This window comes from Achroia grisella, unplaced genomic scaffold (assembly GCF_030625045.1).
Source record: "Achroia grisella isolate CSIRO2021 unplaced genomic scaffold, CSIRO_AGI_Agris_v1 utg540, whole genome shotgun sequence".
Taxonomy (NCBI): Eukaryota; Metazoa; Arthropoda; class Insecta; order Lepidoptera; family Pyralidae; genus Achroia; species Achroia grisella.
The window spans coordinates 524,345-551,467 of NW_026712925.1; the positions used below are offsets into that span (position 1 = coordinate 524,345).

Genomic DNA, 27,123 nt, shown 5'->3' on the forward strand with positions numbered 1-27,123 from the left:
TTCAAAATTTTAACAATTTTTTTTATTATATTGCTCTCAAGTAGCCAGTTCTAAAAACTTTCAGTGTAGCCCTCGTACTTACATGACAGAACAAATGTGGTTTAAAAACATATTGGATCTTCCACAGATGGGGCTATAGTGTCAGAGTCCAATAAGTGACTCCTTTGTAGATGGCGGGTTAAGGTTATGATATGAATATAGTATTGAATTATTAATTAAAACTAGATTTACCCATTATTAGGCTTTAATAAACTAAAAATTGTACACGACTATTTGACAGATAAAATGTAACTAAAATCTTCTTATATTTAATGGCTTCACGACATTCACCCGTGCCTTAGAAATCTGTTTGATAATCTTGGAACCGATTAGGTGGGCGACGTAGCCTGGTGGAACGACGTGAAGATATATTTGCCTCAGCAGGGGATGGAAGTGCAGGAAATTGATCTGTAAGAGATTGATTAGTAGGAGATATTTCTGCGGGAGATTGGTCTGTTAGAAATTGTTCAGCAGTAGATTGATCCGCATTAAATGATTCAGTTTCTACGTTCGGGTTCTGTTCTCCTACAGGTTCATTTAACAAAGGAGGATTAGCTGGAGCCAAGTACATATTTGAAATTGTAGTTTCTCGACCATTCTGCAAACGCACTTGAGAATAATGCGGGTTTACATTAAGTACCTCTACTTCTTCTACAAAGGGATCGTACTTACTCTTCCTCACAAGATTTTTCATGAACACTGTACTTCCTTAGCCATGTTGGCATTGATTGGCCATTCGATGACCTTCGTGGATGAGAAAACATTCTCTCATGGGGTGTGCATCCAGTACTGGTGCATAATAATGAGCGAATGCAATGTAATGTCTGGGTAATAACTGACTCCCAAGCACTTATAGGTAGCTTAAGAGACATAAGTGATAGTTGAATAGTTTTCCAAATAATCCCATTATAACGCTCTGTTTGGCCATTTGGATTATAAGGTGATGAATAACTTGTAGCTACTCCTAAGTTACATAAAAATTCCTTTAATTCTGATGAGACAAAGGATGTTCCTCGATCAGAATGCACAAAGGCGGGTACTCCAAAAATTGCAAATAATTGAGTTAATTTCCTTTTAACGGTTTCAGCTGTTAAATCTGTACATGGAAAGGCAAATGGGAAACGAGAATATTCATCTACTACAGTTAGAATATACTTATTTTGAGTTCTACTTGGAAGAGGTGGCCCCTTAAAGTCCACTGAAATTCGCTCAAATGGTGTAGTAGCCTTTATTAAAGTCCCCGAAGATTTTATGAATCTAGGTTTAATTTCAGCACATACGGGACATAATGTATTTATGCGTTTGATTTCTTCAACAGAAAAGGGCAAATTTTTAGTTCTTACCCAATGTACCATCCCTGTAATACCCGGGTGACAAAGACTGTTATGTAAATCCATTAATGAATTTCTCGATGTCGAAGCTATGACAGTATTTGCTCGTGACAATGCGTCGGCCACGACATTTTCTCTTCCCGGTCGATATATGATGTCAAAGTTGTAACTACTTAATTCAAGACGCCAGCGTTGTATCTTCTCATTTTTGATCTTTGATGTATGTTGGTGGTTAAACATGAATGATATAGAACGTTGATCTGTAATCAGTTTGAATGTTCGTCCTATTAGTAATTGTCTCCATTTTCTAACTTCAAACTTTCTACAATTCCTGAAGCCTCCTTTTCAATAGCTGGGTGACCCTTTTCGGTAGCAGAAAGTGTTCTTGAAAAGAAAGCTACTGGCCGACCTTCTTGAGATAACGTAGCTGCAATAGCGTAATCTGAAGCGTCAGTTTCTACAGTCATTTGTATGCCGCTTTCAATAGCAGCTACTGTAGATTTAGCTATCTCTATTTTAAGATCTTCAAATGCTTTTATTGCGTCCTCCGTAAGTGGAAATGTATTATGGTTGACAAATGGTTGTATTTTGTATGAGAATTTAGGAATCCATTTAGCATAGTGCTCGTCGCAAAGAAACAGAATCAGTAGGAATTGGTAGTTTTAGGAGAGGGCGTAAACGTTCCGGATCAGGTTTAATCACTCCGTTACATATGTTGTATCCCAAAAGATTTATAGTAGTCTTTGAAAATTCACTTTTTGTCACGTTTAATGTAAGATTATATTTTGTAGAAATCTCTTCAAATTTTTTAAGTTTTCATCGTGATCAGCCTGATTTATCCCACAGATTGTGATATCATCGAGATAAGCATGAACTCCTTTTAATTGCTCTTATTTTATGATATTATAAATTGAACGTTGAAATGCGGCCACTCCATTGGTGACACCAAACGGAATTCGTCGAAACTGATATAAATTTCTTCCTGCTTCGAAGGCAGTATATGATTTTTCGCTTTCCAATATAGGTACTTGATGATACGCGCTTTTAAGGTCTATTTTACTGAATATTTTATGTTTAGATACCTTGCTATAACATCTTCAATAGAAGGGAGTGGATATGCATCTAATAAAGTAAATCTATTCATTGTTTGTGAATAATCTATAACCATACCTTTTTTATGGTGTTCACTACTAGTAACAAGGACTTGTGCTCGCCATGGAGACTGTCTAGGTTCAATTATTTTATCTTTTAATAACTTTTGTATCTCTTCGTCTATAAATTTTTGATCCATCTCTGACTGTCTCCTAGATCGAATCGCAATTGGTTTCTCGAAAGGTAGTAAATTACTGAATAAGCTAACAGGTTTTATTTTGGTACTCTTATAGTACATAATTGAAGTGAGGGTTTAAAACCACCAAATTGCATTTCTAATGATTTATGTTCACTTAACATATCATGACCGAGAATAACATCAGAACATAATCCTTCCATCACCATAAGATTGACTTCCACCTTTTGTTTTTGTATTTCTATAGTTAATGCACATCTGCTTTTTATATGTGATATAAGGTTTGACTTGGCCATTGTTATCTTTTGGTGATTTGGTGTTTCAATTAAATCATAGTGGTTAACCAGTCGTTTGTCAATAAAACTAGCCGTACTGCCTGTATCTATTACTGCTCTAGCCATAATTTTCTTATTGATAATTATAGGAGCAGTCGCTTTACTTAAATCTGCAGCAGATAGTATGCAGGAGAGAGTTTCAATTGACTGATTTTCGTTGGAGGTAGCTGCGTTGCGTTGAGATTTATTTCGAGAGACTAGCAAAATGACCCCTCTTACCTTCATGTGGTAAGAGGGGTCATTTTGAACACGTTGAACTGGCTGCTGGACAGAATCTTCGTGGATGTCTTTTTTCTCCACAAAAGTAACAAGACTCAAACGTATTTCTATAATTTGGTGTTGCAGCAACGGTGACATCAGTATTCTTATTGTCAGCAGACATAGAATCCTTTAAAACTGGAATATTAGAACAGTTATTTGTATTATTTATTACAGGATTAGTGTCACGTAGATAATTCTGATTATGAATTTCTGCTAACTCCAGTGATTGAGCTTGCTGGAAGGTCGTATCTAGGGTTAAAGTACTATTTTCTAACAGTCTAACAGTCTTTGACGTATTACAGGTGACACCAGTCCGCCTATGAAAGCGTCTCTTATGTATTCACTTTCATTCTGTTCTGCTGTAACTTTTTGAAAGTTACATTTTTTCGACAATAGTTTAAGAGCTTGTATATATTGATGAACTGACTCACCGGATTGCTGATATCGCTTCATAAGACGATGTCTTGAATAGATTTCGTTTACAGGTTTTGTAAATAATTGATTTAATTTAAGAATCGCTGTAGTGTAGTTGTTACATTCTTTGACATGTGCATAAAGAATCGGCGATAAGTAATTGACGAGTACTTGGTAATGCTGCTCTGGAGTAATAGGATTATCCTTAGTATTTATAGCACTAATAAAATTTTCAAAAGTTTGGTTCCAATGTATCCATAGCGGAGATTGATCAAGATTTGCTGACGGATCTGCATCGAATCTTTCGGGTCTTAGATACTTATCCATTATAGATTATAAGTAATTTTTAGTTTATTAAATTGATATGAATATAGTATTGAATTATTAATTAAAACTAGATTTACCCATTATTAGGATTTAATAAACTAAAAATTGTACACGACTATTTGACAGATAAAATGTAACTAAAATCTTCTTCTTATATTTAATGGCTTCACGACAGGTTACAATATAAATCATATTCGTGAACGAGTGCTGCTTGTGAGATACTGGTCTGCTCTAATTACTACTCTTATTAATTGTTTATAATGATATTGATTTCCTCTTATTAATTATTTAACCAGTTGGTTGTATATTCAATATTTTTTTTATTTGAATATTTAATTGAATTTGTGCTAATTGGTTGTTTGTATTCACACACTTAAACTTAAAAATGTAAAGTAAGAATAAAATTATTTAAAAGAGCAACACGCAAGTTTCATGCTCGTTCTTCTTGTGATGAGACTGCTTTCCGAATGAGCGGTAGATTAAAAAAAAATGTGTGACTATTCAAAAGTGCATCAATGTAAGTTTATTTGAACAAATGATTTTCTTTTCTATTCTACTACGACTGTTTTGATCCTATTGTGTACTTAATATCTGAAGATAATAAATTAGTGCTAGTTGGTCGTTTGTATTCGCACGTTTTGAATTGGAAATGAAAAGTTACAATGATTATTTAAAAGAGCAACACGCGAGTTTCTAGCTCGTTCTTCTTGTGGTGAGACAGCTTTCCGAATGAGCCGTTGTTAAAAAATGATAATTATGACTATTCAAAAGTGCTTAAATTAAGTTTATATGAATGAATTATTTTCTATTCTATTCTAAAGTTGGGAATAAATGTATATGGAAATTCATCATTCATTGTCTCATCCACACGGAAGTAGCGGTCAGAGCTAGTCATCATCATTACATAGTACAAAACAAAGTCGCTGTCGCTGTCTGTCCGTCCCTATGTATGCTTAAATCTTTAAAACTACGCAACGGATAGAGTGATTCAAGAGGAAGGTTTGTATATATAATACATGTACATCCGTGCAGAACCGGGGCGAGTAGCTAGTATAATATAAATAATAAATAGTCTGCTGGCTGTAGAATAGTGACAGGCAGCTATTTTTTATCTTTAATATATAGATTTAAATATAATAATAATAACTATAGTAATCTCGGGACAATTCACTCGGCGCACATATTATACATAGAGGGCACCCAGATCGATACAAACAATCATATTCATGAATACATATACATACAATACAAATGTTTGTGGCGTGCGAGGAATCGAACCTGCGACCATTGGAAGTAAGGCGGCCGCGGCGCGCGCCGGCGTGTTGACTCGCTAGACCACCAAGGTCGTCATACATTATTAACAAATCCATCCTCTCGGACTAAGATGTCATGCCTCCTGTAATTTCAGTGCGAAGCACCTTACAAAGCAAGCTGATTGGCGCTTGAAATAGGTGAAATTGTCGCAGACGACTTTTTACTGTCTACCACTAAAAGGAGCTATAATTAACATTACCACCTATCGAAGGTCAATAAGTTAATTTATTAAATTTATAATTACTCCGTGAGTTTGCGATTTTTACGATTGGAATATTTTTCCTTGTTTCTTTGTTTCTTGAACGGGTGCTGTTTGTAGAGACTACTCTAATCATATTGATTTACCAGTGGTAGACTGTAAACGATGTGCTAACTGACCTGACCTCATACTCTTCTTATCATCCTCCACTGGTGCCCCACCAGCGTAAACCGTTAGCGCAGGCGGGTGCACCATTCCATTATATTCGTACAAAAACTTAAATGACGCCTCAGTAGTCCAACGGTATAGCAATAGTACATTTTATATACTTCCGATGGTTGCGGGTTCGATTCCTCGCACAGTGCAAACATTCGTTTTCATGTTTTGTGTGTATATTACATAAGTATTAACAAAAAAAGATAGTTTCGGTAACAGGTGTCTAGTACCCATAATACAAGCTCTGCTTAGCATGGGATTAGGTGGCGCTCTGTGGGTTTTAAATTAAAAAACATTTAGACATTATAAACAATGACACTAATAAATACATATGTTGGCATTATACAAGGATTCAAGGCGACCTTTGGAAGTAAGACGTGAAGGTGTTTTAGACCGCTCACGACCGAGGCCATCAAGAAACAAGTAAAAAGCTTTTTAAACATGCTTTTTATAATACGATCAAATATTTTAAGCAGTCTTACATCTCTAATATACTTGTACTACCGCTACGTAAACATGTTAAAAAAAATCCATTCACCATTGTCAGGTTGACAGACACGAAGCTTTATTGTATTAGTAAGAATTCAGAAAATTACATATTTACCATGTCTACAAGTGTTCCTCTTGTTGTGAGGCTGTTGTCTTCATCAGTTTCAGTAGCTAACAGAGCTGGTAAAATAGTACGAGATGTCATGAGTAAAGGAGAATTAGGGATCATCGAAAAGGTTAAAAAGTTTTCTTTTATTTTTTTAAAACATATTTCATAATATGGAAGTCTTATCGAATATGTAATTCTAGGGCAAAGATGATTATCAAACAGAGGCAGATAGATCTGCTCAAAGATGTATTATTGCGTCACTATCTGCACAATATCCAAAGCTGAACATAATTGGGGAAGAAGATAGTCCAGATAACGAGGTACAAGTATTGTTTTCTATTTAGTTTAAGTTTCTTAGGATTTTAATTCACAGTTCAAATGTAAATATTTTACAATTTAATGTTTAATAGGTCTAAGTATTCATATATCAATGTCTATATGAATATATTTTTATGAATCACTATTTACTATATTAAAAATATAAAATTTATGAATTATTAATAATTTTAGGGAGAAGTTCCAAGTGATTGGATTGTTCTCGATTCTGATAAGGATATACTGTCGCTGGAGTGCCCCGCTGCCCTGAAAAGTGTGAAGGAGGAAGACATTGTTGTATGGGTAGACCCTCTTGATGGAACATCGGAGTACACTCAAGGTTACTTTAATTTATTTAAACTTTTATGCACAAATACAATATTTAAATTTACATATAGCAAACTTAACACCTAAGGGCATTCTATACCAGATAAACATAAGGTACTGAGAAATTAGTTATGAAGTTTATCTCCTATGGGGCCATTCAAATATTACGTAAGCAGATTTATTACAATTATTTACACCCCAATCCCCGTTGTCAGCAAAGTAAGCTAAGCTCTTACCCCCTCCCCCTATGCTTACGTAAACATTTTTCAATTAATGTATTGTTTTTTAGCAAAGACGATGTGAGGGTTGACATTTGCGTAAAAAAGTAAATAATTACCGATGACGTAATCATCATCTAGACTCCCCCCCCCATGTCATCCAAAATAAGCAAAGCAAAGACCCCCCCTCCCCCAAATAGTGCTTACGTAATACTTGAACGGCCCCTATGGGAATTTCAGGAAATAATTTGTTATAGTATCTTACTTTATAGTTATTCAAAATTTTAGCCATAATTGTATAAAGTCTATTAATCAATCTCAGTGAGTCAGGATATGTATATACAGAACTTTGATTGCTATAATTAATATGTATGTGACAACAATAGTAATTAATATTTACAATATTATAAATATATTTCTAGTTCTTCCATTGTAAGGGAAAGTAAATTCTAATTCTCCATTTATTCTAAAGAATTTTTACTGATTATATGTATGGTTCACAGTATCATTATTAGTTTTTTCAAATATCTGTTATCCAAAATTCTAGGTGCCCTAATGTTGAAGAGAGATCCTTGGGAAAGATGGAAAATGTATTTAACTCATCCATTTATTAGTATGAAGTGGTATTTTAGCTTGCTACAATCAAAATATGGTAAATTAATTTTACATTTCCACAAGTAAAATGGGATTTCTGTGGTTTAGAATATTAATGAAGATTTGGTAATCGAAAAAGGACTTTAAAATGGATATGATTGTAATAATAATTATATTAAATTTCAATGCAGGTTAGGATTTTGACTTATAATCTTAATATTCAATTTGTTATTTAACTGACAGCTAAATTCAGTTATAGTTATAGCTGCATTAATTTATTTTTTAATAATTTAATAAGGAATATGAATTTATTGATGACAGAGTAACTCATTGCCTTTCTCGATAACCTTGACTAACATGTATGTTGTATCATGATACTAAATAAACTCATTCTTACTTATCCTATAATAAAACTGTTCTCACAAACAAATCTGATGTAGTTAGTAGTAAATGACCATTTCTTGCATGTTGCATGTTGCACATATTCCTTTTGTTAATTGAATACATAATTGGAAATTGTTACAGGGTTCCTTGAACATGTCACCGTATTAATTGGAATATCAGTCAATGAAAAACCTGTGGCGGGGGTTATACATCAACCATATTACAAGAACTTAATTGGTGAAAAAAAAATAGGCAGAACTATTTGGGGATTGCAAGAGGTGGGTGTTGGTGGTTACACTCCAGCTCCACCTCCGGATTCTTTGGTAATTACCACTACCAGAAGTCATTCTAATCCAGTAGTAGAACAAGCACTGGCTGTTATGAATGCATCTCAAATTCTTCGAGTAGGAGGAGCTGGATACAAAGTAAGTTGTGAATATTAAGTTTGCAAATTTATAATAATAAATAAATATGCTCACAACTGTTATGTTAGAGATATTGTCCACTGTCAATATTCTCAAAAAGAAAGTATTTATCTTATATATGCCTAGATCAAACAGCACTCAATGCATCAGCTTACTGGTGACAGATTTAAAAAAAGAAAAATGATGTTCCTAAATTATGTTTAACATTACTAAACTTGATATGACAAGGAGAAACATATCAACTGTCTCTCTCTCTCTCTCCACCTTCACTTTCTATCAGTAGTGTAATTAAGAATGTAATTGCTATTTAAAACATTATTTATCATTGTTACTGTAATAGCATGTTTTTAATACTTACTGTGTGCTCGTTTCTATAAACTGAATGTATTATTATAAATTTATTCTGAAAATATACAGCTAAAACGTGAAAATTTTAACTTCCTTCTAGGTACTACAATTGTTAGAAGGTAAAGCGTCTGTGTATGTATTTGCGAGTAGTGGATGCAAAAAATGGGACACTTGTGCGCCCGAGGCAATATTGAACGCAGCGGGTGGCAAATTAACAGATGTCCTTGGTAATTTTTACAAATATGGTGCTTCAGAACCTCATCCAAATAAAACTGGTGTTCTCGCCGCTATTAATGACGAGCTACACAGTTATGCAGTTAACAAAATACCACAAGAGCTTAAAGAGACACTTTCAAAAAAATAGATCTCGATATAGATATGATATGTATGAAGTATTTGCTATCAATACAATAAAATTGTTTACAGGTAAAATAATACTACAAGTATTAGAATGAAACTATATTTTTTTATAAATAAAGCATTATAAATAAAAAATTGTAAAATTTCATTTATATACAAAATTAACCCCACTGTTAAAGCTTACTCTTTGGAGTTGGTAGCATTTTTTTCAACTCTCTTCTTAGTATTTTGCCAGACTGGTTCTTGGGTATTTCATCAACAAAAAGAACGCCACCTCGTAATTGTTTCGCCGAAGATACCTATGAACAAAGTAATATTATACATTTAAATTTATACTGAATAAAAAGAATTTTTTTTTTGTTTCTACAAGAAAGCTTTTGCTCTTCAATATATAGCAAGTTTAATTTTCTGTGAATACAAAATTCTAATTCAAAAATCATTTATTCATGTAGGTATCATTTTTTTTTTCATTTTATTCATTTTACCCTACCAATTTGGTATATAGTTCCAATTGAGAAGAACTGCCAAGAAACTCAATTGAATTACTTTTTTTTTTAAAGCCAGTTTATTTATAATGCATAGATATTTATATAGGTGTCTATGTCTAATATTAAATGAAAATCCTGTACATGAAAACTATTGCCATGCACACTCGACATTCTAGTAATCGTTTAGTGAGTAATAGGCCTTTGCTCAGAAAATATGATTTAACAGATGTTTTGAATTTATTTAAGGGTAATTCCAATACATCCTTTGGTAATTACAAACTACCAAATAGTACAATTACGATTTAAAGCTAAAATACTAAACATTAAAATACTTTATGTATTTTAGTCAGTCTGCAATTTTAAATAAATATTTAATCATTTGCAACCTTTATATTGTTAGATCATCATCAATCACCTATCTGGATATTTTATTAACGAGCATGACATTCTGAACACTCTTCGCCCTTCACTATGGCATGACATTATATAATAAAAGTATTAATGACGTTTGCGGCGGTCCAGATTATATATGAGAAGAAAGTACACGAACACAGTGAATGTTCGGCAGGAAAATAGAAGTCTATAGTATAATATTTTTATAATACTGAATGCAAACCTTTGAAGCGATGTATTTGACGAGTTCTTGCTCCGAAACATTAGAGCCTGGCTGGCGCACTATAAAGGCGAGAGGCAGTTCACCAGCATATTCGTCAGGCTTACCTACCACTCCACACTCCGCTACGCCTTCATGTTGCAGTAATAATGCTTCTATTTCAGCCGGCGCCACCTAAAATTGAATAAGTACTGTGTAAGCAGTGGAAATATTATCCTATTCTTACATACACATTTTCCTTTAAGATATTATATTCAGAAAACGGTGGGCTCCGTTTTATGCTAATCAGGTTATCATTATTTTTCTAAAATAATCCAGGAAGTATTCATTGTATTTTATAACTGTATGACACTGTAGTAGTATCTATAGTCTTATCGTATTTTTATTCGGGTACATCACTGATAAACCCCTCTCGGCGCTGCTATTCATAGCTACTTCCAAAAACATTTATCAATATTTTAGATATCCTTCAAATATCCAATGTTCATAATCCATGTTTGTAAAGGTGTTCTTTTAAATGGCAGGACTAGTATAAAAGAAATTTTAACTTCATATTTGCTTTGTCAACCTGATTTTACTCAACAAACAAAAATATATATGTTTGAGTAGTAGTAAAGTAGTATAAATTAAATTAGTAAGACTATATAGTTGGTATAGTGCTAGTAATATTAATACTTTGTATATAACAAAGTATTGCTGTTACCTCACCTGAAATCCCTTATATTTAATAAGTTCTTTAAGTCTGTCTACTATGTAAAAGAACCCATCTTTATCATAATATCCAATGTCACCAGTCCGTACATAACCTTCGCTGTCAAATAGTGCATCGCTCGCCGCTTTGTCACCCATATATCCTTTCATAGTCAATGATGACTTGATCCATAATTCCCCTTCCTTTCCAACACCTAATCTTTGTCCGTTTTCTATGTCGATTACCTGTTAACATAATATAATAGTGAACTTAAAATCAACACCACATCTGACCTGTTATATTGCTAATAATAAATGTATATTCAGTGAGAATTTTATCTGTGCACACAATACTCATACAACTCAAATTATTATTTATCTAAAAAAATATTCATGTTTATAAATCTTCTGTATTAATATATTATTTTTATTAAATATAGATAATATGAACTAGAGTATTCTACGCCATATTATAGTCTATTTATTTTATACAAAGGACTTCATATGATATCAACTTTTTGCCATCACAAACAAATGATGTGATATACTAATAACCTATATACATATATAGGTATACGTGTGATATTGTTTTTGCTACGTATGAAGCAAAAATAATACATTAGATCTTTATTTCCCCATATATATTTTTCGGCTGGTTGATATACATATTATAATATATATATAATAAATATTGTTTATTTTTACCCCATTAGGAAGATGGACGTCGTATATATAATTTATAATAAATAAGCCTTTACAAGTGTACAATATCATCCAGTCATACAGTAAGCAGAGCTTATATTATGGTTAGTATTAAATTATTATAAATACACACATAGTTATTTTAAAAAATCACAGACAGATATGCGTTAGCTTGCAAAAGTTGCAAATGTATGTATTGTGCGCATATCGAACGCCATAACCGACCACCGAAATGGTCATTTGTAGATAAAGTCGCACATACAACAGATAGCCACACATGCAAACAATATTTACTTTTATTTTCATGCCAGGAGCCGGTGTTCCACAGGAGCCTATTTTTTGGCCACCAGTTAAATCGACGCAACATGCCATGGTTACTTCAGTTAAACCGTAACCCTGTTTAATATAGTTTAAGCCAGTCCTGTAAATTGCGTTAAATACAATAAGTAAGCATGCATATTATAAATTCGTGTAAATAGATAACAGCAGAAATTATGCATAAATATAACAACAATATAATTATTAGGTGTGATTTTGAATATTTACATGTTTTGCTAGATTCACACCAACATATATATATAGCTTATTTCACAAAAAAAAACTGTTGGACACTGTATTGTCCTAGTAACATAATATTATGTATACCAACCTATAGTAGGCACGCATCTTCGTTTGCAATAACAATAATGTTAACTGTCATGTTTTTGAACCAATGGTAACGAAATAAATACTGTAAACCGCACTTGAGTTTGTACGTTCATTCACGTCAACAAGAATTTCAAAAACTATTGACTGCATTAATTGGTTTAAAAAGTTTCTTATATTACCTAGGCAGTCAACCCGTTCCACCATTTCAGATAAATATTATTTATAATATACTAACACAACTACCAGACCCGGCCACACGTTGCTGTGGCTAAGGTTCTTGAATAAAATAATATTGAGACTAAAAATTGAGATGTAAGCTAACCTATCTTTCAAGTTGGATCAAATTGCACACAATGTGCAAATCAAATTTGAAATCGGTTCAGTAGTTTAAGAATCCATCGTGGACAAACTACGTGACACGTAATTCTTATCTATCGTATAAAGATATACTATTATATATTCTAATATAAGACAGTCAATATTAATGTTTCTCCAATCGGCTCAATCTTGTTACTAAATCAAAACATCCAGACATCGGTTCCGTAAGCAGATATTTAGTGTTTTATTCAGCGTCATTGAATGTGGCTTTGAAGTACGCACTTTCATATATTGAGCGAAGGATAAAAGCAGTACTATTTAAAAGCGGCAATCGTCGCATATTATTTATAATATATGTATTACATTAATAACATAATTGAAATAGTGTTCATTCTAAAATACCACATATGTACTGAAAAATAAGACATCGCCAGTTAAGAGGATGAACTGCTGATGTATACAGTCTCGTTTATTTCGAACCTTTTTATAAGTGAATAGGTACGGTTGAAATTTGAACTCTAATTGAACTGTATAGGTGAAGCCCGGGCATAGCGAATAACCCAGGTAAAGCAAATAAGTGATGTTTCTGAAAAACATTAAGATATGGTGTTACAAGTGGCGACTACATAGATAAGTACGCCCTGACTACGCCATGACAGTTGATTCAAAACAACTGGTGCTATTCGTTTCTTCTAGTGACAAAAATATTGTATTGAGTGTTTTTCTTACGATTTTCGATCAGGTTTGTTCTCATTTCATTTGTTTTTACTGTTAGCTAACCCAGGAATGATTCAGTTTTGCAGATTAACAATGTTTTTAGTATTATTTGTGATATTAATATTATATTGAGCCTGTATTGAAATATTAAGAAAAGTAGGTATGCTTACGCTATACACGTTTTGGGCAAAGCGGATAAGTTATCCGCTTTAACCCTTGTAATAAAAAGGTAATATTTCATAGTTTGCTACAAAATTTTATGCCAGCCATAGCAGTCATACTAATATGCCTTCATTCTGTACACCAGGTCCTTCTTCTATGACAGAACATACCTGCCAAGTACTATCGACCTCTATACAGTCTAACGTATAAGAGATGAGTAATTTATCTTCAGCAACAGTTACCATTTCGCTATACGCAATATGGCCAATACCAACTATGACTGCTTCAAAAACTAATAAGAAACGCAGATGCCAAACGTCAATGGTATTAACTTCTATACCTGTTAAAAACGAACAAGCCATAAAATACAAAAAAAATGATAATAAAACTAAAATCTTAGATTTAGATGTCAAGAAAAAGAGAAAAGGAAAGGAAAATATGACGAGAGGAAAAACAAAAAAAAACATAATATTAGGAAAAAAGTAAAAGAAATGTATTCATGCCTGATCTGCATCGAAGAGTATATGGATCCACCTATAGAAGACTGGATCCAATGCTCAGACTGCCACTGTTGAGCACATGGAATCTGTACATTGTATAATGGACTTGGCAGTTATTTCTGCGACGACTGTCAGGAGTAACAGCCTAATCCACTTCACCCAACTAGCTTATTCACTTTACCCGCCCGGTCGGGTAAAACGGATAATGGAAGAGGTTTTTAATTAATTAATTTTTTATATGAAGATATTATATTTTGTTAATATTGCATGTTACATTTGCAAAGGTGATTATATTTGCCATAAATAAAAAATAAACAATGTTCCTAAGTTGATTATTCCTGTGTTATTTTTTTGCTTTTTCTTAACTTATACTATTCTTAGCTGCCCGGGCTTCCCCTACTAAATTTAACCTTACAGCTAAATTATTATTACACATATAGTTCTGTATGCTTTTCATACTTTTCATTTTCTTGCTGAAGACCGATGGAATTGAACATTCAAGCGTCAACAATCATCTAAATAAAAAAAAAAATTTTCAAGGTACTGTTCTGTACAAACAGATAATTATATATGTGGGACGTAATTATAATATCACGTGTGTATAATTACTATGTCCAACTATCTATCCTAAATACAAACAAATTATTAACTAGTTTGTCAGTACTACATCATCAAACTCTATATATTTGATTTACCTAAGACTCGGTAAAAAATGAAAAGTCTAGAGTGCCGATTAGAGGGGCGATAGGGGCGATTTAGGCCCCCTGGGTTGTTTACTTGGTCTCATTATCAATAATTGCTTTAAATATAATCTGTATCTTATCAAGTTTAATCCTATTTGACACTATGATTATTTTTGGCACATTTGATTTACTTTACAAATTAAATTCAAGTCCATAATCCTTTACCGTTTGCTATTGCAGTTTTATAGTTAACATTTATTTACTAACATCAGTACCTTTCAGTGATAGCTCTTTGTATGTCCCTTGACAATGGCGCAGCTCCGCACCAAACCTCGTTGAGCGATGACAAGTCATATTTTGTTACAAGCGGGTGCTTCGCCAGGAACACAGCCAGGGGTGGTACAATCGTGGTTTCGTTTATCTAATAATTTATAACAATTCAGTGCAATTTGAATACAAATAAAATGGAAATCAGTATACTGTTGCTTAAAAGCGAATCGTGAAAGTAGCTTTAGAAAATTTATTGTATTTACATAAAACAGTTTGAAGATAAAAACCTAAAGAACATTATTTATATATTCATTCTTGATTTACAATGAGATTTTGACGGCTTTTATGTCGTTACATTATGCGGATAATATAATTATTCTCTAAAAAAAATAAAATGAGTTGCAATTATTTTATTGTAATCAATATACATATATGGTTTATTCCTATTTTAATACCATGCCAATTTTATCAATGGGTGATAGAATTTTGTGGAACTAAAAGGACTCGCAACCATTTTGTTAATAGTGATAATTTGTTGCATGTAATGAAAATTTTCTACAATAAATAGAGTGTTGAAGTAGAAAAATTTAATGAATATATAATACCTTATAATTTTGGATTGTCTCCAGAAATTGTTTCGGCTCAAATTGTATCAAAAACACAAGTTTGATACGCATAGCAATAGTCGCCATGGTCGTGATAAAACCGTATGCATGGAACCACGGGATTAGTGACAGTGCATTTTCTACCTCATGTTTTCCTCTCAGTTTGGACATTTCATAATAGTACCTGTAAATTAAAATTAAAACATTAAGTCTAAATAAATTGGAGCATTAATTATATTGATATAAATATAATTATTGTCGTGTCATTCTCAAACTTTCAAGACGGTTAAGTTAATTGTATTATGAACGGTAGTGAAAGTCGGTTACGGTTTCGAGAATGAGTTCAGGACAAGCGCCCTCGAAAACGTGTAAAAAAATCTGTTATTTTCACCTGGTTCAAAATATAAATACTAACTATAAAATCTTAGTTAAACCTATATATTATAAATATAGATAAAAAATAGTCCGGTATCTGTAGCGTGGTGATTTATACGTCAGCTAATATAAGGAACATGTAAAAAACTGTGATTTGCTTTCACTACAAAATTTGTCAGTTGTTAGTTTATATGGTATTTGGAATAAATAAAATCGGCTGAATGCGGTGGAAAACCCGTCTGCTAAAGATATTTAATAGAATAAAATAGTGAACACTTATCCTTTGATAATAGTAAACCTTATACAACATATCTTTAAAGTCCATTTCAGTTCTTGTGCAGTAAATTTATAATATGCTATTATTTTGTTTTTGCTCATGACTTTCTATCGAATACTGGAAAACTGCACCATCGAAAACTATCGAAGTCCTGGAGAACGCAACAGCGTAGAAGGTAGAAATGTTACAGATATAATGGGATATAACTCGACAGGTGGCGAGCTTACCTCCGTATCGCGAATTAATTTGGTATGATATCGGTGTTTCCATCACTGGAGAAATATACCTTGCATAGAAAGTAGTTTCTTACTGTGCTTAACAGATTAGAACTAGCCACGATGCTTTATTTAGAATTGGCCACGAAGCTTTATTAGTAGTAGCACAGATAACATAATATTACATACAGATACCCCATCCCATACAAGAAAATGGTTCCTTCCTAACTCGGGCTATTCTTCGGGCTATTTTATTTCGCCGCCGTAGCCGCTAGATGTCTCTAGATCTGAAGCAGTTCGGATTACTAGTGGGTGCTTAGTAACAAAGCACGAAAATAGATGGCAGTCAATTCAGTCTACATGACATCTGTTTTGCAAAGATAGGTATATACAAGATATGTTAACTGTATCGTGTACCTCATTAGGGACGATTCAAGATTCAATGTAAATGTGTAGGTATAATATCGTTAGCCGATACCCTGCAGATATGGCTTATGTGCCAAAATTCCATGCCTATTTTTTTCTCTCGACGAAGATATGTTGTAACGCGTCTGCGCTATACGTATAGCCCGATTTTGATACGTTTATACTCGTACGTATCAAAATCGGGCTATATGATTTTTTATTTCAATCGTTATGTGTAAGAGACTGGTTTTAGCTACAATGAATTTACTGGTATATACCTCATGTATTCTACGATGTACCCCTCTTTTCCCTAATGAGAATTCCGCTATATCTTATATATAAACTTCGTATCACAGTGTTAGTTGCCATATTTCTCCCACATTTTGATGAAATTTGATATGTATACTTGCTAGGTCTGAGGTAGGGTTGTTATCTATTTTTTATACCCCTAAGTCATAGGGGTGGCCTACCCTGAATTTTTTTTTTTTGTATTATGGACAATTTTTTATTTATTTATAATGTTACATACACGCCTAAATTTTGGCCCGTCTTTCACCAACCCCTATTTTTAATAGCGATATTCTTACAAATATTATAAATGCTAAAGTAACTCTGTCTGTTTGTCTCGCTTTCACGCCCATTACACGTTAGAAATGTGTAACGGGAGAACACGTTACTTAGTACGAAATTTTGTATATTACAATAAAACTTAACGAGAAAATATTATAATGATGTCACTGGAACACTCATTGCTTTACTACTATACCGTCCATTAGTCGCGAACTTTCTGGATGCGCGAGAGGCGCGCTCCTATTGGTCGGTCGGTGCGGTTACCGCACGACGCGCATGCGCTGTACGCTTAGATGAGTCTCACGGCACGGGCGTAAGTACTTACTATGTAATATGTATACATATGGGTGTCACAAATGTTTTTATTACAAGTAATATTACTCTATTATCTAAGCCAGTAATGTGTGCTTATTTTGAACTTGATAATATTCAGAATTACTTGTATACATAACTTTCGATATCTACAATAATAATATCTTTGATGTATGAAAGAAATGTATGTACCTACATTAAAAGATAATTTTTGACAAGTATGAAATGTATGAATGAAATGTATGTACCTACATTAAAAGATAATTTTTGACATGTATGAAATGTATGAAAGAAATGTATGAACCTACATTAAAATATAATTTTTGAAATGTATGAGATGTATGAAAGAAATGTATGTACCTACATAAAAAGTTCAGTTTTGAAATGTATGAGATGTATGAAAAAAATGTATGTACCTACATTAAAATATAATTTTTGAAATGTATGAGATGTATGAAAGAAATGTATGTACCTACATAAAAAGTTCATTTTTTAAATGTATGAAAGAAATGTATGTACCTACATTAAAAGATAATTTTTGACATGTATGAAATGTATGAAAGAAATGTATGTGCCTACATTAAAAGATAATTTTTGACACGTATGAAATGTATGTACCTACATTAAAAGATAATTTTTGACATGTATGAAATGTATGAAAGAAATGTATGTACCTACATTAAAATATAATTTTTGAAATGTATGCACCGTACAATAACAATACACGTTAAACATCATACCACAGAGTCATACGCAAGTTAAAAACAAACTGCTATGATATTAATGAGAAAGGAAAATCAACTTTATGGTATTCGAGTTAGGGTCGATTTCTCTCTTTTTTTTAAATACTATTTTAATCTTGCCAGTATTCAAAGACAACTACGATTTGTACTCGATATTTTAAATTATTATGTAATCGATTTTTCAGTACAAATGTAAATAACCAACGACACTAATAATGTACTACTATATTCCGTTCTTTGAAACGGAACACTGCTATAATACAAAATAATGAAAATTTACTGTTCACAACGATTCATTAAAAGCATCATCGAATAATGCGCTGTAATAAAATCCTGTTATCGATTATTCAAAAAAATCGATAATACATGTATTTATTTTTAATATGACAACACTTCATACATAAGTATTATTGGAAATAGTATTACTTGCTTGTTCGGCTATTTTTAATTTACTTAAAATTTTTTTATATGTTTAATTTACAATAATGATATATTAAGTGCTTATTATTGGAAAATATAAAAAAGACATTTAATTAGGCCGATACAAATGACAACAATGCCATCTATGAAAGCATTTTGAAAACATTGAGCCCCGTATTAGCACTGATTAAATTAATTAAGTACTGGAAAATAACAAAATGAGTAAATATATGAAAATTACTTTTCTAAACGCATTATTTCATTTTAACATGTATATATAACTTTTTAAAAATTGATTAAACATTTTAGTAAACACAGTTTTGTTTTTTAAAACGTTTGCAAAACTATGAAGAATTCCATCGATACCAATCACGCCATCTATATGCAACTTTTAGCAATAATAATGGCTACTTCCTCACGGATTGCCACTGGTAGTAGTAAAGTATTATATTTAATTACAACGATCTCATTTATCGTAAAATCAATATTAAAAGCAGGTATAATAAATGAGTAAAAATATAATAGCATAAGTATATAGTAGTTATTTATTGTTTTTCTAGTCCGTTAATTTATTAAACGTCCTGCAAAGATTGTTATGTTAAACAGTGTCACTTATGGAAAAATTAATAGATATACCTATAAGTACATATAAAGATAATATTATAATAGAACTCAAAGGTTGAGCGATAACTGTCAGTAGCATTTAGTTGAAGTTCGTACCACCTTGACTGTGTTTTATCTGTAAGTTCAAATATCTATCTAGCGAAACCAAAACTATCCGGCAGGCAATATGTTTAAAAGTATGCAACAATAAACTTTATTTCAATATCAAACAATTATATATGTAATATAATTGTTATATGTATATAGTATAAGTCGTATAGGCGATAAAGGTTATTGAATTCGATGTACAGTAGAATCGTTTATAATGACTCCGGCTATTATGACTTCGCTTATTAGGACCCATTTTTAATAAATTGCGTCCATTTATAGTAACCGAAATGATTGCTAACACCATCGGAAGTGTTCGGTAAAGTCACGTGATACCCAACGATGTTGGCGCGTGCTTGGCGTTTTTGAGTTTAAGGTTGCAGAATTGTTATCAGGATTCGATTATAGCGATATTTAATTGATAATTTGACGATGACGATGAATTCTTTAGTATTAAAGACTGTTATTACAATATGAGGAAAAAGATAAGCCAACAAGCATTACTGATTTCTTATGTAAATAATAAAAAGATATACATACATATGTACATATTACGTACAACTTCTATTTTGTATCTCTCTATTAAAATAAATTCATCATCATCATTGCTTTGCGTTTATCCCATTATTAGGGGTAATAAATACATACTAACAAAAACAGATTGTTTATTTTTACAAAAAATTTGTATGACGTCCGCTTAGTATAACATGTTTGTTATTTCCCTGTAATGTCATTATAAACTGATTCCACCGAACAACAAAAACTTTGTGTCAATTTGAAATTTCTAAGTGAATAGTATAATTTATCTCTTCATTATAATAATAGTCGTTATACTTGATTATAATAATATATGGAAGGCTCAGCCTCTTCAGCATCGGACTGAAATATTAACACTTAATGTGAAATTCGAAACTCACCTCAAATGTTGTGTTAATGTGAGGAAATTTACATGTGTAAGCATAACTCCTTTGGGTAATCCAGTAGTTCCAGAGGAGCACATAACAGCCACAGCATCATCCCTGCCATTAACATCCACTAGTGTGTATTCATCTACGTTTACTGCCTCCTTGACCAGATCATTATACATGAGAGATGGCACCACCTCATCGTCACCAAACAATATAAGCCTAACATCATAAGGCACCTCTTTACAACTTTCTACCATATTATAAGCCGTAATTGGTGACACAAATATGAATTTTGGTTTTGTTATATGCAGTAAATGTATTAATTCGCCTGTAAAAAATATTGGAAATTACTTCTTAAACACAGAGGTACCCTCCCTTTCTCATCAGCTCAACCAACAACCAAGGTATACCATTAGGCATGATCTTGATAATATACAAAATATTTTTTATGAGTATTAATATTTAAAAAGCAGTAATAAATATATGTTAATTGACATAGATTTTAGTGCTGTTACAAGTATAAAAAATTATATTAGGCTGTTGTTATTTTTTCATTAGAAATTCAATAAATTAATTTGTCATAAATCTTCACTGCATATATAGCAGCTATCATATAAACATAAATAACTGTGTTAACACACATTCTTGTGTACACTGTACAGCAATTAAATTTATTATCTTGATAATAATATCAACTTAAAAGAAATATATTGATCCCATAATTTCAATAACTGATTATAGGTAGTGTACAACATTATTTTATTTTAGAAACTTTATGGAATGTTTAATGTTAATATTTATTGTTTAATGTTGTTGTTATTTAATGTTCATATATATTATTTATTTGTTATTTAACTAGGACAGGAGTAAATCCAGATTCAAATGGTTAAGATTGAACAAATACACCACAAACATGTACAATGTACCTAAACATATCTACCATTTGAGGACCTAGTATGAAGATATAGGTAAAATATTTACACAAATTGTAAAAAGCTTACACTATGTATCTAAAATATTACTATAATAACAAATAATAGTAAATATAAGTAATATGCTGAAAACACACCTGTAGAATATGTAATGTTCCATGTTGACAGTAAACCACCATTGAATATCACACCAAATGCAGCAGGGACAAATTCAAATCGGTTTTCACAACTAATACTGACCAGATCCCCTTTTTTCAATCCCAATTTCTGTAATGCAATAGCTGCCCTTACACTATACTGTAGCAGTTCCCTGTATGTAATGGATTCTGCAGTTTCTGCCGATATCTGTAAAAATAGAATGTTTTATATGTCACAAAGTTAGACAAAAATAAAGTACAGAACTTGCATCAACACACTGTAAATAATATAATAAACCAGTTTATAAGAAAACTACATCATAAAATTGTTGATATAGAGGGATGTAATAAATTATGGCGAAACGATATGTGTGCTAGTGTAATATTGAAACAATGTGTTTTATTATACTGATATAATATTCGTAATTTCCATTCGCCGTTTGAATTGGATGGGGGATCGATCCGAAGAGAGACTCAATGAAATTCTAGGGCAAAAATAATAATTATTAATATATTATATAACAATTATAAACAGATAATAATTACATTAATATACTCACCAGTGCAATTTTATCTCCTCCCTTTTTTAATTGATCATACATGTATTGTCCATATGATAAGTGGGCTGGAATGAGCTGCTCCTCTGGTCCCGACACTATATCATTAACTATAGTAGTCAATATCATTTTTACTGATATAGATTTAATATTTTATGTATAACTAATTAAATTTCTAAAAATGGTTAAGAAAGTATTTGAAATTTATTCGAATATAAACTATAATAAAAGAAGTGCGGTGCAGTACAGAACAATTATAATCCCAGCGAACTGAGTGCAAGACTGTCACACTAAATTACTCACAAAACTGCTCACACTAATATCTAGTATCTAGATTTAAGTCCATCAGTGCTAAACTAATCCTTATATGTAATTAAATATCAACAAACCAGTACCCAGTACAGCTGACCGTAATTAATAGTTTTTTTTAGCGAGTGACAGTAGCAGTGTTGTCAGGTAACTGACTACTTTTCCTTACAAATTTTGCCCAAAGTCCCCTCATATTTCAGGGTTTTGATAAAAAAACTAAAAAATTCAGTTGTCAAATGTAAATATTTTGTTGATTTGATTTGTTTATAGTAACTCTGGTATCATTTTATTATAATGCGTGTTCTGCAAAAGTTTTTATTTTTTATACTTTGACAACCCTAGACTTGTGTTCTCTATGTTCTGTTTTTAATTCCTAACATTGACATGCCAATAATCTCACGCAAAATCCCACTTACCATTCCTTCCGCTCCCACAAATTCACACCAATATTTGTGCCCTTTTCTTTCTACATATCGCTACAAAATGCACCTGAATCTGGCATCACTAGACGGTAGTTTTGTGTAATTCAGGTATGATATTCCTATGAAGATTCTCGTACAAGTTCAAGAATTTTTATTTTCAATACTACACTACTAACACATACATATACTATTGTGATGACAGGAGGGGTGGTGAGAGTAAACACACACAGTAGGGTGTAACTTGTATATTAACTGTTACATCTTGAATTACTCTACCTTAGACTAATTACATAAACTATATATATGAGCTACTGCACGCAGTAGCTCATATTACTATTATTACATAATAAAGTAGGTCGTGACCTACGTGTCGTTAGTTAAAACGTACACTGACACAATCTTCTATTGAACGTGCTGATTTGCATCACTATATCACACCTCCCCTGAAAAGTAGGGTGTCTATGGTGAGGGTGTCCCCTCCCTCTGAAAGTTTAACATTACAAGGACAATTTTATTATTTAAACATTTACATGATCAAGTTTGAAAAGGCGGGAAACGTTAAACTTGACGGGCGCGTTTTTCTTTTGATTTAAATTTTATACTTATTTTTCATTATTTAGTGATTGTGATACTGTATTTAGTTCTTTTATATCTATTATTTAGTTTGTTTATTGTAGTTTGTACAAATAGTTAGCTGTTTTATTGGTAAGTTTTTCGTTTTTTCATTTCTATGGACGATCCCCCCGACCCGGGGGGATTCGTCCCTCCGGCTTCTAACTATGTTACAATTTCATGCGAATCGGGTATGGAAACCGATACGTCTTGTTCAAACCGATCGATAAAACGCAGTCGGTTACAAAGATTTTGTAAAAGTTGTAATAAACGGAGAAGAAAAAATTCTTCAGATAAAATTACAGATTGCCACTGTACAGATGACATAAATGATGGCATTGAAATACAAAAACCTCTCACGGAAGTGATTTCCACTCCACAATCTGTAAATTTAGATCCCCCTCATCCATCCACATCTAAAGAAACAAATGAAATTAATAATATTTCTGAACTAGTAGCAAGGAAAATGTATGAACCCACAGACCATGCCCCATACTTAGTTCATGTAGTAAGACAAGAAAAGTCTCCAAATGACGGTACTACACTTCACCCTGTGACATTTGGTAAATTCCTCAAAAAAAAGTATTTTAAAAACATTATTAATGGAAGTGTAAAACGCATTGGACGAAATAAAATTGCATTATCTTTCTCAGTTTACCATGATGCTAATACATTCATTAATCATAACAGTTTAAATGATTACAAATTACAGGCTTTTATACCAACATTTAATATTACACGTATGGGTCTGGTACGAGGTGTTCCGAGTGATTGGAGTCCAGATGAAATATTACAAAATATTTCTGTTCCTATCGATTGTGGCAATATACTTAAAGTAAGACGGCTAAATTACAAAGTTGTCGTTGATGGCTCTCCCACTTGGAAACCTTCTCAGACAGTAGTAGTCACATTTGATGGTCAGGTACTACCAAAAAGAATATTCATGTGTTATAATGCATTACCAGTGGAATTATACACTTATCCAACTATACAATGTTTTAATTGCTGTCGTTATGGTCACACTAAAATTCAATGCAGGTCAAAGCCACGTTGTTTTAAATGTGGTCAAAATCATACAGGAGAAACATGTGATGTTGAAGATGCTTTTTGCTGTTTATGTTCAGGAAATCATTTTTCTACTAGCAAATCTTGTCCAGAATTCAATAGACAAAAACAAATAAAGTTATATATGGCTGAAAATTGTATCTCATATGCTGAGGCCTCAAAATTGCACCCTGCTGTTACAAAGCCTTTTGCTAAAGTCCTTTCCACGCTATCAGCACATGGAACAACATTCAGCACTTTAAAAAATATATCTGAATCAAAAACTTATAATGATACTGCTTTTAAACAATCTTATAAAAAAACCGTATTCTTAAAACCTAAATCTCCTCATCCATCCTATGTTGGGTATGATAAAGTAGCCCATGCGAATATTATAAAAGATTTTAATTTGCCCTCCCCTTCTAATGGCTGTGCGCTTAACAGTCAGTATAAAAATGAAAGTGAATCTAATATTACAGAAGTTATTATTTCATTAATCAACTTACTTGTAAGTTCTAATATAATACCGTCCCACGTTGCCCCATTTATAGAAATATTCAAAAATTTACTCCATAATGAATCAAGTAGTCCAATAGAATTGCAGAAGTGTACTTAGCAAAAAAAGTGATTTAATTCATTTAATCAATAAATATCAACAACCACTTATTATTGCACTAACTGAAACTTGGCTTAAACCTGATTTTAATTTTAAATTATCAGAATACTCTTGTATTCGTGATGATAAGCCAGATGGGTATGGTGGGGCTGCTTTACTCATCAATAAAGGTACTCATTTTTCTTCTATTTCTTTATCTCTTTTTGACAAAAACAATATTTCTATGGTTGCTGCTGTTGTCAGCGATATTTGTTTAGTCTCCCTTTATATACCTCGTCCTTCCTCTTCAATTATTACATATTTAAATGAGTTATTTTCAATTCTTTCTAAACCTTTTTTAATTATGGGTGATTTCAATTGCCATCATCAAGCTTGGGGCAGCTCCTATTCTAATTACCATGGTGAGCCTAGCAATTGCTCACCACGGCCTTCTTGATTCCCATAATTTGTGTGTTTTAAATAGCCCAGTACCTACTCGTATTACTGCTCCCACTGAAAGAAATAGTGCTGTAGATCTCTCTATTTGTTCTTCCAATTTATCTTCCTCTCTATCATGGTCTATCCTTTCATCTGCATATGGGAGTGACCATTTTCCTATTATCATTTCATTACCAATTCATAAAAAACATCCTCGAAAAAGAAATTCTTTTTACAAACATAAGTTAAATAATAATAATAATTGGGATAAATTCCAAATTGGTGTACAAAATAAATTATCATCTCTCCCTCCTATTACTTCTGGTAATGGATCGGACTGTTCTGAAGCCCTCAGCAAAATTTTGATACAAGTCGCTGATGAAGTTCTTCCTGTAAACAAACATAATAATAGTAAAATTCCTTCTCCACCTTGGTGGGACCATGAATGTACTACAGCTATTAAATCCAGGAAACAGGCAGAAAGATTATATTGTAATGATATGACTTCAGAAAACTTCACCAATCTATCTGCCTTACTAGCCTCCACCCGGAAACTTTTAAAGAAAAAGAAGTCAGAAGGATGGAAACGTTTCTGTTCTTCTATTTCGCCTCATACTCATCCTTCCCTTGTATGGCGTAATATAAGAAGATACAGATCTGCTTTCCAAGACTCTTCTTTTTTTACATTATCAGAGACTACAGCCAACGAGTTTCTAGATCGTTTAGCACCACCCTACGTATCTCATATGGATCCCATAACGCGGCCACTTTCCACCAATAAAAATATAAACTCTTCAGCTCTTGACAGTCCTTTTACATTTACGGAACTTAAAACCGTTCTGTCTCATACGAAAGATTCATCTCCAGGAAATGACCACATTCCATATACATTTTTAGCGAATATTAGTGATGAATGTACGTTGTATTACCTTAATCTCATAAATTCAGTAATGTTAACTGGGAATATTCCGTCTTCATGGAAACATCACACGGTATTGCCAGTTAAAAAACCCAACAAACCTTCCGACGACAGTAGTTCATATCGTCCTATAGCTCTTTCCACAGTTCTTTTAAAAATTGCTGAAAATTTAGTAAAAACTCGTTTAGAGTGGTATGTCGAAAGTAAAAAACTATTAGCTGAAAGTCAGTATGGGTTTAGAAGGGGTAAAAGTACATTAGATGGAATCAGTCTGTTCGTTTCAGATATACGTTTGGCATTCTCTAAAAATCAGTCGGTAGTTTCAGTTTTCTTAGATATTAACTCTGCGTATGACAATGTCAATATTATGGAAAAAGCTTTGCGATTTGAATGTTCCTCCCATACTTTCTAACTTTATTATTAATATTTTGACGGAAAGATCCATTAGCGTTATATTGTCTGATTCTAATATTTTGTCTCGAGTTGTATGGAAGGGTCTCCAGGGATCTCAGTCCTCTTTTATATAACATCTA

At 32.4% G+C, this 27,123-nt stretch overlaps 2 protein-coding genes and 1 pseudogene across 3 annotated transcripts; 1 reads left to right on the forward strand and 2 right to left on the reverse strand.

The window, feature by feature from the left end:
* Positions 1-533: 533 nt before the first annotated feature.
* Positions 534-2,011, reverse strand: LOC131847771 (uncharacterized; annotated as a pseudogene).
* A 4,210-nt stretch (positions 2,012-6,221) lies between these two features.
* LOC131847587 (3'(2'),5'-bisphosphate nucleotidase 1) lies at positions 6,222-9,388 on the forward strand. Of its 2 annotated transcripts, XM_059197180.1 has the most exons (6): positions 6,222-6,449; positions 6,523-6,642; positions 6,833-6,977; positions 7,730-7,834; positions 8,302-8,585; positions 9,034-9,388. In XM_059197180.1, exons 1-6 carry the CDS (start codon positions 6,330-6,332, stop codon positions 9,295-9,297), a joined length of 1,038 nt encoding a protein of 345 aa, XP_059053163.1. In that variant the 5' UTR covers positions 6,222-6,329; the 3' UTR covers positions 9,298-9,388. The 2 variants fall into 2 exon arrangements, with proteins under 2 accessions (XP_059053163.1, XP_059053164.1); XM_059197181.1 differs by lacking the exon at positions 7,730-7,834 and having other exon boundaries at positions 6,227-6,449.
* A 32-nt stretch (positions 9,389-9,420) lies between these two features.
* Positions 9,421-22,673, reverse strand: LOC131847586 (uncharacterized). Its single transcript, XM_059197179.1, has 9 exons — positions 22,255-22,673; positions 21,695-21,902; positions 20,635-20,953; positions 15,690-15,873; positions 15,090-15,235; positions 12,081-12,207; positions 11,103-11,330; positions 10,398-10,568; positions 9,421-9,592 (listed from the first exon to the last, which is right to left on the reverse strand). The coding sequence occupies exons 1-9, from the start codon at positions 22,378-22,380 to the stop codon at positions 9,467-9,469; spliced, it is 1,635 nt and encodes a 544-aa protein (XP_059053162.1). The 5' UTR covers positions 22,381-22,673; the 3' UTR covers positions 9,421-9,466.
* Between the last annotated feature and the right edge of the window lie 4,450 nt (positions 22,674-27,123).

Excerpts from the sequence above, each read along its gene's own strand:
- LOC131847586 (XM_059197179.1), bottom strand. The coding sequence starts at position 22,380 with ATGATATTGACTACTATAGTTAATGATATAGTGTCGGGACCAGAGGAG. Across the intron at positions 20,954-21,694 it reads GAACATTACATATTCTACAG|GCGAATTAATACATTTACTG; the intron begins GTGTGTTTTCAG and ends TATTTTTTACAG. Across the intron at positions 10,569-11,102 it reads TTAAATATAAGGGATTTCAG|GTGGCGCCGGCTGAAATAGA; the intron begins GTGAGGTAACAG and ends ATTCAATTTTAG.
- LOC131847587 (XM_059197180.1), top strand. The coding sequence starts at position 6,330 with ATGTCTACAAGTGTTCCTCTTGTTGTGAGGCTGTTGTCTTCATCAGTT. Across the intron at positions 6,643-6,832 it reads AAGATAGTCCAGATAACGAG|GGAGAAGTTCCAAGTGATTG; the intron begins GTACAAGTATTG and ends TAATAATTTTAG. Across the intron at positions 8,586-9,033 it reads TAGGAGGAGCTGGATACAAA|GTACTACAATTGTTAGAAGG; the intron begins GTAAGTTGTGAA and ends ACTTCCTTCTAG.